General features: G+C 39.8%; 1 protein-coding gene and 1 pseudogene across 1 annotated transcript in view; one reads left to right on the top strand and one right to left on the bottom strand.

Annotated features, from left to right (window-relative positions):
• The window catches only part of Dctn4 (dynactin subunit 4), a 34,568-nt gene extending 22,514 nt beyond the window's left edge, over window positions 1-12,054 (top strand). Inside the window, exons 10-13 of the mRNA XM_042691913.1 lie at window positions 2,242-2,296; window positions 4,316-4,423; window positions 7,501-7,598; window positions 10,822-12,054. Of these exons, the coding sequence (XP_042547847.1) occupies window positions 2,242-2,296; window positions 4,316-4,423; window positions 7,501-7,598; window positions 10,822-11,035 (475 nt within the window). The 3' untranslated portion in view covers window positions 11,036-12,054. The remainder of the gene's footprint in view (window positions 1-2,241; window positions 2,297-4,315; window positions 4,424-7,500; window positions 7,599-10,821) is intronic.
• On the bottom strand, window positions 3,520-3,938 carry LOC122118067 (annotated as a pseudogene).
• Window positions 12,055-13,403: the final 1,349 nt, after the last annotated feature.

Here is a 13,403-nt window from a genome sequence, read left to right as displayed (position 1 = left end):
AGTGCTCTCACACAGAGCCATATTCCTAGCCCTAAATATACATTTATAAGGAGGTATATTACTATATTGTAATGAAAAAAGGTAGAAGCAATTTCATTGTCAAATTGATTAACTGTTAACAAGGAAAATTGTTGATTGCATTCAGGAGTCAACTTGTAGTCTTACTATAGAATATTATGTAGCAATTAAAAAGCATTAAAAGGTCAGGTGTGGTGGCTCTTGCCTGTAATCCTAGCCACTCAAGAGACTGAGATCTGAGGATCACGGTTCAAAGCCAGCCTAGACAAGAAAGTCCTTAAGACTCTCATCTCCAATAAACCATTCAGAAAACCAGAAGTGGTGCTGTGGTTCAGTTGGTAGAGAGCGCTCATCTTGAGCTGAAGAGCTGAGGAACAGCGCCCAGGGCCAGAGTTCAAACCCCACAACCAACAAATAAATAAATACCATTAAGAAGAAAAAAACTTGGATCTGGCAAGTTGGAGCAAGGAAAGTCAGATATGAGTCTGTCACTTACTGTATTGTCTACGTTTATTTCCCTCATCTCTGAAATGAAAGTAACTCTAGGTTAAACTCTCTTTTGCTCATTACAAAAATCCTATATGGTAGACTGTGCTCAGCTGCAGTTTCTTAGCTTACTTTAAAAAAAAAAAAAAATAGTGTTTTTTTTCTGACGCTACTGGTACAGTCTCAATACAGATGCCCTGACTGAGTCTTAAGCTTGCATTTCATTTCATTTATGAAGATAATTCTGTAGTACACCACAAAAAGCATCTAGTTTTAAGTTAAAATTAGATTCAGTCCCGGCTCAGTCAATCATTTAATTAATCAATACCTTCCTGGCACATAGTAGTGCTACTTATATTAGTGTTTGTCTACAACTTATTTTTAAATAAGATTGCATCCCATAATCAATTACCTTCTAGAATGACAATATTAACTAAATAAGAGCCCCCCAAAATATGTCAGATAAATGTATAAGGAAAATATATGTCATGATGTCAAAGGCCCTAAATTAGCTCTATACCTTATAGGTTCTATGCCAAAGATTTCAGAAAGAATCCATTGTCAGTTGATTTCATGTCTTGTATCTCACTGTGGTGATACTATTCTTTAAAATTCTTTTTTTCATTGGTACCAGTGGCTCATGTCTGTAATCTTAGCTACTCAAGAGGCTAAAACCTAATCACAGTTTGAAGCCAGCCCAGGCAGGAAAGCCCGAGATACACTTACCTCCAATTAACTACTGAAAAAGCCAGAAGTGGAGCTGTGGCTCAAAAGGTAGAGTACAGCCCTGAAGAAAAAAAAAAAAAACATAGCCAGGCGCTGGTGGCTCACACCTGTAATCCTAGCTACTCAGGAGGCTGAGATCTGAGAATTGCAGTTCAAACTCAGCCCAGGCAGGAAAGACTGTGAGACTCCAATCTCCAATAAACCACCAGAAAACCGGAAGTGGCGCTGTAGCTCAGGTAGAGCACTTGCCTTGAGCTGAAGAGCTGAGGGACAGTGCCCAGGCCCAGAGTTCAAGACCCACGACCTACAAATGAAAAACAATAAAGGAGCTGGGAAGGTGGCTCAGTGGTAGAGCACTTGCCTTGCATGCATGAGGCCCTGGGTTCGATTCCTCAGCACCACATACGCAAAAAGAAAAAAGCCGGAAGTGGCGCTGTGGCTCAAGTGGTAGGGCGCTAGCCTTGAGCTGAAGAGCTGAGGGACAGCGCCCAGGTCCAGAGTTCAGGCCCCATGACCGGACCTCCAAAAAAAAAACCAAAAAAACAAAAACATAGTCCCTACATAGTCTCACATAAATTCTTTGTCATACTTGTTTTTGTTTTTTTTTTTTGAGATTAGGTGATTACATAAATTTCACATATTTCACAGTATTGTGGGATAGTGATAGTTACAAACACATTTTAACCTTCACAAGGCAAATTGTCATTATCATGGTCAATAAAGTTTGTGAATTCTATGAGCTTTGACAATACTTAACTATTTCTTCCATATAGATTCTTTGTGTGTGTGTGTATGAGAATACCATACAGAGGAGTTACAATTACATGGACAAGATAACAAGTACATTTCTTATCTAGCATTGTTGCCTCCTCGTTGTTTCCCCTTCCCATCCCTTCCCATACTCCCCTCCCCCCACACCCTCATACTTGCTTTTTAAAAGTAGTAATTTCAAGAGATTTCAGTGAAATTAATGGTTTTGTTTTTGTTTTTGTTTTTTTTACTTATTGGCAGCAATTATATTCCAGAAGTGAGAATCATGTCAATTCCAAACCTTCGCTACATGAAGGTTAGTACTTTGCTTATCAACAGAAAAAACTGTCTGGTCCAAACATATAGATATGGGTGGCTGTGTATGTTTATTTCCCCGTGGGATGCAGTGAGCAAGGTATAGAAAAGACAGCCTTTTAGAAGGATAAAAGAACTGTGACATACATTTTAATCTGGGAATCTTGCCAAGAGCACTTTTGAAATGTATGTAGAAGCAGGATGCACATCCTGTAAAGATGCAGCAGTAAGTGGGAAAAGGGAAGTCCCATGGTGTCAGGCATGTCTGTGCATCAGTACGAAGAATCAACTTGTCTCCTTACCATAGTCCCTCTCTTCCTTGGGACATCATTCATGCTCCTTCCTCCTGTACACACATGCATACCAGTGAATTGTAGACTGCTCTGTGGCAATCTCTTTAGCTCTTTCCTTTCATGTTAGAAAATAATATAGTCCCTCTTTATTTGCAGGAGTATTTTCTAATCTCAAGGGAATACTTTATAAGAATAAATGTACACTTTGTAACCCCTCTGTACAGTATTTTCACAATTAAAAAATAAAAAAAGAATAAATGTACATTTGAAAGAGTATTTTACTAGTCTCAATAGTATCAAACTAAAGTAAATTATGCTTTTAGAATTCTTGAAAAGGGATTGGAGGTGTGGCTCAGTTGATAGAGCTAGCCAGTGAGCAAAAGTGGCAGGTACTGAGTTTGAGTCCCAATCTCAGACCTAAATAAAAAGAAAAAAGAAAAGTCTTGAAAAAATTTTAGTCTTTATGTTTCATTTTTTATGTATGTTAACACATTGAGGCTAGCACATAGATCATATATTTTGTTTACAAGGGTTTCCTTTTTATTTCTTACATAGAAAATACTTTATTCTGAATTATATAAATTAAAACCATCAAGCAAGTACTGTTCATACAATCTGGTGTCATACTTTTAAATATTATAATACCCTTTTAAATACATGAGTTCAGTCAGTTCAACAGTATATCATTTGTTTGATCTTCACTGATGTTACCAAATTGTCAAAATGATTTCAACCATGTTGAACTGTGATGTCTTACAATACCTGGACACTGGAAACATCAATATAGCTTTGACGCATCAAAGGAAATTCAAGAAGTTATTTGAGGATGTAAGTGAAGAAAATAAACCCAGTTAAAAAACAAATAGTTTTCACTCTATGAAATCAAGGTATACATTTTAATCAAACATCTGTCCCATTGATACATTTTCAAGTTTTTAAGAGGCTATCAGGCCAGACCCTTTGCTGCTTTTGCTTTGTTTTATCCCTTTCCTTTCTCTTGCTTTGCCTTCAGCCGTTTGCTCTGCCTCTGGTTCATCCATAGTGGGTACTGTCCATGCTGGTCTAAAAGAGTTTTTTTGTTTCTCTTTAATTTCAGTCTTCATGTCATCATTTTCACCCTTCTCCACACAATCCATTTTCTCTTGGCAATGTTTGGGTGCCACCACAGTTGCTATTTCTTCAACATCTTTCATTAAAACATCACCATTGACTTTGAGAATACTTTTAAGTCTGTTTAATTCCTTTGGGGCATTCTTCTTTCTCTTCTCAGCACGCATTTTCCTTTTCCACTTACTCCGTAAACTTTTAGCCATGCTTCACCAGAGGCTACACTGCTCTGACCACGAGCGACACTCCACTCGCTGACAGGCAACACACCCTTCTTTTTATTTCTTAAGTGGTAACCCTAAAGGAAAAAGAACTACAAACTTTAAATAGAGTTGCTTAGATAATACAATACACATTCCCCAGAATTTCTAGATTTAAAAACTGAGTCTTTTTATGGGATCTGTTTTATTTCCTTAGTGCAATAATAACCTCGGAGAATGTATAACTTAAAATAGAAAAGAATAGTGTTCAGTGAACACTGGAAGTACAGTGGTGTAGAGGTACAGATAGGTGTCATTGCTCTGGAGGAATGAAAGGAGGGTTTTGTGAAATATTTGGTATAGCAGCTAATTGGGATGCTGCTTGGAACATGTCTAAGAGAGTCTTTGCTTATTCTCCAGGAGAGCCAGGTTCTCCTGACTCTTACGAATCCCGTGGAAAACCTCACCCATGTGACTCTGTTGGAGTGTGAAGAGGGGGACCCTGATAATGTCAACAGCACTGCTAAGGTAGGGGCATTTATCCCAGATCCAGCCTTTGCCTCATTTGACCTAGCTTAAATGATGTCATACCATCTCTCATCTCTTCACCTCTTAAGCTTTATTTTTTCCCTAAGTATATTACCCCCACCCTGTTAGAAAGTCTCATTATTTCTTCCACAGTCTCTTGACAGTAACTTCCTACCTGACCTCATTGTTTCTGGAATAGCCCCATCTCCATTTCAGCCTCTCATCTCTGTGGCTACCAAGGTGGCTGATCTAAATCTAACTTTGCACAGCATGTCAATCATTTATCATCTCTCCTGTGTTCAGCATAAAAGCCCAAATTCCTAGGCATGACCTAAGAGCTCCCTATCGAAGATTTCTGTATTCTTCAGATTCTCAGATGTAGCATTCTCCATATGCTGCTGTATCAATAGTTGTAAAAGAAGCTAAGTGCCAGTGGCTCATACCTGTAATCCTAGCTACTCAGGAGGCTAAGATCTGAGGATTGCAGTTCAAAGCTAGCCCAAGCAGCAGTTTGTGAGACTCTGATCTCCAATAACTAACGAGGAAATGAAGCTGTGGCTTAAATGGTAGAGCACTAGCCTTGAGCACAAAAGCTCAAGGACAACGCCCAGGCCTTGAGTTCAAGCCCTAGAACTGGCCACACACACACACACACACACACACACACACACACACACACACACACACACACACACACACACACACACACACACACACACACACACACACACACACACACACACACACACACACACAGTTATAAATGTTTGTGCTTAGGAATGTTATATACTGCTGGGCGCTGGTGGCTCACGCCTGTAATCCTAGCTACTCAGGAGGCTGAGATCTGAGGATCGCGGTTCAAAGCCAGCCCGGGCAGGAAAGACCATGAGACTCCTATCTCCAATAAACCACCAGAAAACCGGAAGTGGCGCTGTAGCTCAAGTGGTAGAGCGCTCGCCTTTAGCTGAAGAGCTGAGGGACAGCGCCCAGGCCCAGAGTTCAAGCCCCCCAACCGACAAAAAAAAAAGGAATGTTATATACTATATACTATATAATGACATAGGAACACTAGATGTACTTGTGATCATTGAAAATAGTTACATATTCTTTAGACCCTTATGTTGCAATAGCCCTTGGTTTTTGTTACCTGAAAGACTAATAGGAATATCAACCACACCTGTTACAGATCCAGATGTAAGACAAAGCAGTGGGAAGAGAAAGATAGCAAATTCTTTAAGCTAGGTCTATGCATCAGAAATTATTTATTCTGTCTCTGTCCTAACTGGAACTGCTTATGAGTGCTATATTTTTTGAAAAGAGTCAGAAGAGGGTAAGTGTTTTATCTCTTTGGATATATATTTGTTATGAGTACCATGCTGAATTATGTATCAGTAATACATGATCTATAGAGCAAAGTTCTTGTTCTAAAATTCCCAGTACTAGAGGAATCATTGACTGGCACAATATTCAGGCCGTGTTTTATTTATTCAACTAACACAAAGTCACCATCTTAATATTTAATTAATGTCTCTTATATTCTGTGTCAGAGGGAATTGAGAAGAGCCATATGAATTTTTAAAAGGAGATAAGGAGACTGGATGTGGTGGCTCAAGCCTGTAATCCCAGATACTCAGGAAGGAGGCAGAGATAGTAAGGACAGCAGTTTGAGGCCCAGCCTAGGCAAAAAGTTAATGAGAACCATCTCAAACAAGCAGGGCCTGATGGTGCATACCTGCAATCCTAGACACATGAGAGGCATAGGTAGGAGGATCATGATTGGGGGCCAGTCTGGGCAAAAAGTATGTTACCCTATCTGAAAAATAACCTAAAATTAAAAGGGCTGGAAGTGTGGCTCAAGTGTGAAGCCATGCGTTCAAACCTCAGTATCGCTGGAAAACTATATATTTATGTTAGAACTGCCATTTCTCTTTTCTTTTTTTTTTTTTTTTTTTGGGGGGGGGGGGGGGGAAGAGTCTGGTCATGGGACCTGAACTCTGGGCCTGGCTGCTGTTCCTCAGCTCTTCAGCTCAAGGCTAGTGCTCTACCACTTGAGCCACAGTGCCACTTCCGGCTTTTTTTTTCTTTTTGCTTATGTGGTGCTGAGGAATCGAACCCAGAGCCTCATGCGTGTGCAAGGCAAGACCTCTACACTGAGCTACCTTCCCAGCCCTCTCTTATATTTTCTTAAAAAAAGAAAAAAAAGAAAGAAAAGTGAATAGTTTTAAGTACTCCAAAGAAAATTGTGGATGTATGTGCTGGTATTAGGCCTCATGCTGTCATTGGGTTTTCTTGTTCACACCTAGTGGTCTACTACTTGAGCCAGACTGCTGGTCTGACTTTTTGTTGGTCAATTGGAAATGGAATCTCTTAAATTTTATCTGTCCTGGCTGGCTTTGAACTGTGATCCTCTGATCTTAGCTTCCTGCGTAGTTAGTATTACAGAGATCAACCACTAACACCCAGCTATAAAGATTTGTTTGTTCCAGTACCAGGAGATTGAACTTAGGGCCTAAAGGTTATCCCTTAGATTTTTTGCTTAAGGATGGTACTTTTCCACTTGAGCCACACATCACTTCTGGCTTTTTGGTGGCTAACTGAGGATAAGAGTCACACAGACTTTCCTATCCAAACTGGCTTGAAATTGTAATCCTCAGATCTGTTTTCTGAGTACCTAGGATTACAGACATAACCCACCAGTACCTGACTTTCCAAAGATACTTTCTAAATATAGCAAACACTCATGTGTTCTTCACATAAGAAAATAAAACAAAGCAAAAGATAAGAAAAAAATATATTAAAGATACAATTGGAATGTTATTCTTTCTCACTGGTTGAATTTCCCATTGCAGCCTTGGTGAGCTAAAGGAATCACTTGACTTTATTCTTTCCATAAATTTCTTTGGTCTTATACTTTAGTCAGGAATGTCTATATTACATTACCAAGCAGTGTTTTTAAACTCTATGGAAGGAGTATGATGCTGTATGTGTCCTGAAGCTAGCTTTACTTGGGTGTATTTTGAAGACATGGTCCGACCACACATGATCCCTTCTGAAGCAGGCCTCTCTGTGCTCTCCAGGTGGTGGTGCCTCCCAAAGAGCTGGTTCTAGCTGGCAAGGATGCAGCAGCAGAGTATGATGAGTTGGCAGAACCCCAGGACTTTCAAGACGACCCTGAGTGAGTGATCTTTTTGTGACTTCAGGCCACAGTTGATTGATTAAGGATGCCTGTGTATATATATCTCAGTTTTCTAATCTAGATTGGGGGGTAATTTTTTTAAGTGTTATTATAAAGGTGATGTACAGAGGGGTTACAATTATATAAGTCAGGTAAAGAGTACATTTTTTTTTTTGGACAGTGTCACCCCTTCCCTCACTATCCCCTAGTTTTTCCCTTCTATCCCTATCCCTAAGTTGTATAGTTCATTTTAAACATAGTGTCCAGTAAGTACCATGGCTACATTTGTTTACCCTTTGCACCTCCATTTCTGTGCCTCCTCTTACACTCCCTAAAAGACATATAAATGAACAAACAGATCAAAAAGAGAAGAAAATCAAGAAAAAACCTCATATCCATCCTGAAGTTCATTTTGATTGATATTATTTGGTATGGTCAGATGCACATAAACATTGTGCCTTTCTTTTCCTCTTCTAAGAGCATTCTCCTTTGCTCCCACTGTGTGTGAATGCCTAGAGAGCTGTATAATTTATTATGTCCTGGTACTTATCTAGACTTTTTTAAATAGTTTTTTCTTTCTATTTATAAAAATAATTATTGCCTAAATTTGGGAATATCTAAAACCAGAAAGAGGAATATAAAATTATCCTATCATCAAAGATAAACACTATTAGTATTTTGGTATTTCATCCATCATTAGGATCACTCTGCAAGTAATTTTTCTTTTTTTTGGTTGGGGGACCAGTTGTGGGGCTTGAACTCTGGGCCTGGGCATTGTCCCTGAGCTCTTCAGCTCAAGGCTAGCACTCTACCACTTGAGCCACAGCACCACTTCCAGTTTCCTGATTGTTCATTGGAGATGAGAGTCTCTCAGACTTTCTCCCAGTCTGGCTTTGAATCATGATGCTCAGATCCCAGCTTCAATAACTAGGATTACAGGCTTGAGCCACTGGCACCTGGCTGCAAGTAATTTTTTAGCCTTTATTTTTTACTTATATGTATTTTCGCAAGTATGTGATTGAATTTTTTGGCTTTAGGTTTTTGTTTTGAGTACATTTTTTTTTTTTTTTTTTTGAGTCCGTCGTGAGGCTTGAACTCTGAGCTTGGGCACTGTCCCTGCGCTCTTCAGCTCAAGGTGAGCGCTCTACCGCTTGAGCCACAGCGCTACTTCCAGTTTTCTAGTGATTTATTGGAGATAAGAGTCTCACAGACTTTCCTGACTGGGCTGGCTTTGAACCATGATCCTCGATCTCAACCTCCTGAGAAGCTAGGATTACAGGAGTGAGCCACGGGTGCCCGGCTCATTCCTTTTTTTTTTTTTTTTTTTGCCAGTCCTGAGGCTTGAACTCTGGACCTGAGCACTGACTTTGAGCTTCCTTTTACTCAAGGATAGCACTCTACCACTTGAGCCACAGCATCACTTCCAGCTTCTTCTATATATGTGGTACTGAGGAATTGAACCCCAGGCTTCATGCATGCGAGTCAAGTACTCTACCACAGAGCCACATTCCCAGCCCCAGTATATTCCTTTTAACTGCTGTAGACAGCATAGAGGATTCTACCCTATAGATTTATCATTAGTAGATTGCACAGTCTCATACTTAATATCTAAGAAGTAAAACACACAAACTTTTCCTTGCACAGGGAATTAGCTACCTTCCACTCTAAGAACAGAAATTATATTCATAATTTAAACAGAGAGAAATTACTATGAAGAATTGTTAGCTGAAGACTTTAAAAAGTTAAAACTATGAAGTAGTAAAACTTCCTAAAGTATTGGAGATCAAAATTCTTGCTATACTGACTTGATCATTATTATACATTGTATATTTGTGTCATTATTCTGCTCCTTATAAAATACACAGCTAATAATTAATGAAGAAAAAAGGATTGTCAAAATTCAAATGCTTGAAGGAAGAGCCCCATGGGGCTGAAACTCAGGCCTCCAGTGCAATGAGGAAGAGGATACCTGACTATGGCCTCTAAGGGCGGCAGGGGAAGGTGAAGCAGGTCATACAAGAACTGGAATGATAGCCGGGTGCTGGTGGCTCACTCCTGTAATCCTAGCTTCTCAGGAGGCTGAGATCTGAGGATCACGGTTCAAAGCCAGCCCGGGCAGGAAAGTCTGTGAGACTCTTATCTCCAATAAACCACTAGAAAACCTGAAGTGGCACTGTGGCTCAAAGCAGTAGAGCGCTCACCTTGAGCTGAAGAGCACAGGGACAGCGCCCAAGCCAGAGTTCAAGCCCTATGACCAACAAATAAAAAAAGAACTGGACTGCTCATCCTGGATTCTGCCCCTTGCTGGGAGAAAAGCCAGAGTGATGCCCAAGCAAATTACAAACCAACAGGAAGCTGAAAAAAGAGGAACAATGCTCTTCTTCCTTTAGGTTGTCTACCTTTAGAGTCCCCTGTTGCAAACCTAACAAGAAGCCAGTGTCCAAAGCAGATGTGGGTTTAGCAGAATCCAGTGTCACAAAGCAAAAGAAGTGGGGTTGGAGCAGAAAAGCAATAGTTCATTACACTGGTCCTTTTATGATGGGGTAGAAATGTAAAGTGAAGACAAAGGTAAAATTAGTGGTTACTGAACTTCAGTTAACCTTAAGAGGTACCAGGGCAATTGGTAGCTTTGTTATTTTGTACATTTCCAGACCCATTCCCAGAGGATGTCTAGCAAGGCCACCAGGGACTGGAAATCTGAATTTTATTACAAGCTTTCACAGGCACACAATGGCAAATGTAAAGGGAAGTTTGCAGCCCACAGTTGTAGTAGTGAAAAGTTGGCAGAGACCTCAGCCTTACCAGTTTTGTTAAATTCATAATTAAATACTATGTAGCCATTAAGTAGAATGAACAAGATTTGTATACACTAATGTGTAAAGGTTGTTTATGATAGAATAAACAGAGTCACATTACAGAATAGGAGGTCTCAATCATGTTGGTTACAATTGAGAAAAAAATAAGCTCATAGGAAAATACCTGGCAGGTTTAGAACCAGAGTCCTTACAGTTTATGTGCTGTATAGAACAAGGAAAGGTCTTAACTTTTTCCCACTTACTTTTTATGACTATATTTTATTTTTGTAATGTTAAAAAAAAAAATCCATTGCTGATGAAACAAGAATGTAGTCATGTCACAGATTTACCATTGTATTATAAAATGACTTAGTCTTAGTGGCTTGGCAGACTTGTGACTTATATAACACTATGCTTACCTTCCACAGCATTATAGCCTTCAGAAAAGCCAACAAAGTGGGCATTTTCATCAAAGTTACCCCACAGCATGAGGAGGGCGAAGTGACCGTGTGCTTCAAGATGAAGCATGATTTCAAAAACCTGGCTGCCCACATCCGCCCTATTGAGGAAAGTGACCAGGGCACGGAAGTCATCTGGCTCATCCAGCATGTGGAACTCAGCTTGGGCCCACTTCTTCCTTAAAAGATTCCCTTGGTGAACAGATCTCAACCGCATCTGTGGCACCACAACCCTGTGTTAAAACACGGAAGCTTGTGCTTCGTTAGGCCTTGTTTATAATGATGTACTCATGCACTACTGAATCCCGTTCCTTCGAGTGAAGCATAGGCCAGGTACTGGAAATGCAGTAAGACTTTTGTTCCTCTTGCTCTTGCTCTCACTCTGTTTACACCAATAAGTCTGTGTCTCTCACTCAGCCCTGCACGTTCAATAATACCATAGCTCCATCCCAGGAAAGAGATGGCTGTTCCTCAGAGTAGCATTAGATACCACCTGAGAAACCATTCTCTCTCTCGCTCTCTCTCTCTCTGTATCTCTGATCTCACACAGTCTAACAGATGAAACGTTAAGTGATAATCTGAACTTGGAACTGTTGTAAATGATACACCCTCAGTGTCGGTGTACACTGCTCTCTGTGTTCCATTAAATATAAACTAGCATTCTGGAACACGTCCCTTCACTTGCCCTTATGGTCCTCATTTTGGCATAGATTTCTGCTTAACAGAAAATAGAATTGTTGTCTTCAGGTGTTGTCTTAAGGTGGGGGAGACCTGTAAAAATCTTAAGGCACACTCTTTGCCCTTTTCTTCTAAGTAAGTATAGGACACTTATTTACCAGTTCTCTTAAACTTTTCCTCAATAGAATATGGAACTTTGAAGATTAATTTGAGAAGCAAGTAATGACATGTTACATCACATTCCATTTACTTTAAACATTGCCACAATATCTGGGGCTAATGATGCCACAGGGAGGCAGACTATATATCTCACTCCCTAGCCTTGCTCTGTTTAATTCAAGAAATTGTTCTGAGTATTTGGGACCTGGAAAGAGCCCAAAGAAAACCTAAGTGGACAAATTTACTTCTGGAATTTGGAAAACATAGTAAAGGTTCAATTTTTAACATGATCTGAACTAATGTTTTTTCCACTATTTGAAGGTGAAATTAATTATTGTAATCTCCTGACTTCAAACCTGGGTAGTAGGGCTGGGAATGTGGTTTAGTGGTAGCGTGCTTGCCTAGCATGCATGAAGCCCTGGGTTCAATTGCTTAGCACCACATAAACAAAAAAGGCCAGAAGTGTCACAGTGGCTCAAGTGGTACAGTGCTATCCTTGAGCAAAAGAAGCTCAGAAACAGTGCTCAGGCCCTGAGTTCAGGCCCCAGGACTGGCAAAAAAAACAACTGGGTAGTAACAAAAAGAACTTTTCCCCTGACTGAGATTAAGACTTCTGTGCAGTGTATAAATAAGACCATTTTGATTGTAAACAGTGAGAATTCAGCAGGAACCCCAGAATGCTGATATACCACATATGCTTAGATGCAGGAGCTAAGTTGCTAACCTTTATTTCTGTGAAGTTTTCTAAAATGAAAAAAGTAGACCACCAGCTGCACCACTTTTGTTTGTTTGTTAGTTATGGGGCTTGAACTTGGCCTGGGAGCTGTCCCTCAGCTCTTCAGCTCAAGGCTGGTGCTCTACCACTTGAACCACAGCACCACTTCCAGTTTTTCTGGTGGTTATTTGGATATGAGTCTCATAGGACTTTCCTGCCCAGGCTGGCTATGAACCTTGATCCTCAGATCTCAGCCTCCTGAGTAGCTAGGATTACAGGCATGAACCACTGGCACTCGGCTGCTCCACTTTTATTTAAAAGTATTTTTAGGAAGTGGCCAACTGACTTTGGAGGAAAAGACAACTTTCCTGTTTAACTTGATTTTTTGTTTAAGTCCAATTTAAAAAAATTAGATATGTAATCTAGAGTACAGATAAGATGTAGTCCTTGTCAATTTCCTTGAAAGATGAGACTATAAGAAGCTTTTGAAAGACACTAAGTTGTATTATTAAGGTCAAGCCAGTTTTATGAAGCAATATTCCCACAATGTTATATATATGCTGCAATGTAAGATGGACAACTCTAATATAATGGTAATGGTAACTAAGATATAACCTTTCCAGCAGGAAAATAGTTTTCAGACTATTAAGATAGCTTAACTTTTTGTGACCCCACAAAGTATCAAATTAATTTTTATTCACTACTGCCAGAGCCTTCTATGAAACCACTGCTCCATATTTGCCAGTGGAGGAAGGAGGGATCAGAGTAGAGAACAGCCTTGTGTGTCACATTGTGGGTGTGCATTCGGTTGTGTGTCTGCATACCTTTATGGCATGGTATTTTGTTTCCAAAAATAATAATAATAATGTTGAAGTAATAGGTCTCATCACTCCCATGGGATAACAGAAATACGAAACACTTTCAAAAGTCATAACTTTTTTCTCCAGAAACCAAATGAACTAACAGAATAACAGAGCTGCTGGTCTGATGTTTCCTCCAG

This window comes from Dipodomys spectabilis, unplaced genomic scaffold (genome assembly GCF_019054845.1).
Source record: "Dipodomys spectabilis isolate Male_0828 unplaced genomic scaffold, ASM1905484v1 ptg000147l, whole genome shotgun sequence".
Taxonomy (NCBI): Eukaryota; Metazoa; Chordata; class Mammalia; order Rodentia; family Heteromyidae; genus Dipodomys; species Dipodomys spectabilis.
The sequence above is the reverse complement of the archived record's forward strand: the minus strand, read 5'-3'. Positions and strand labels throughout refer to the sequence as shown.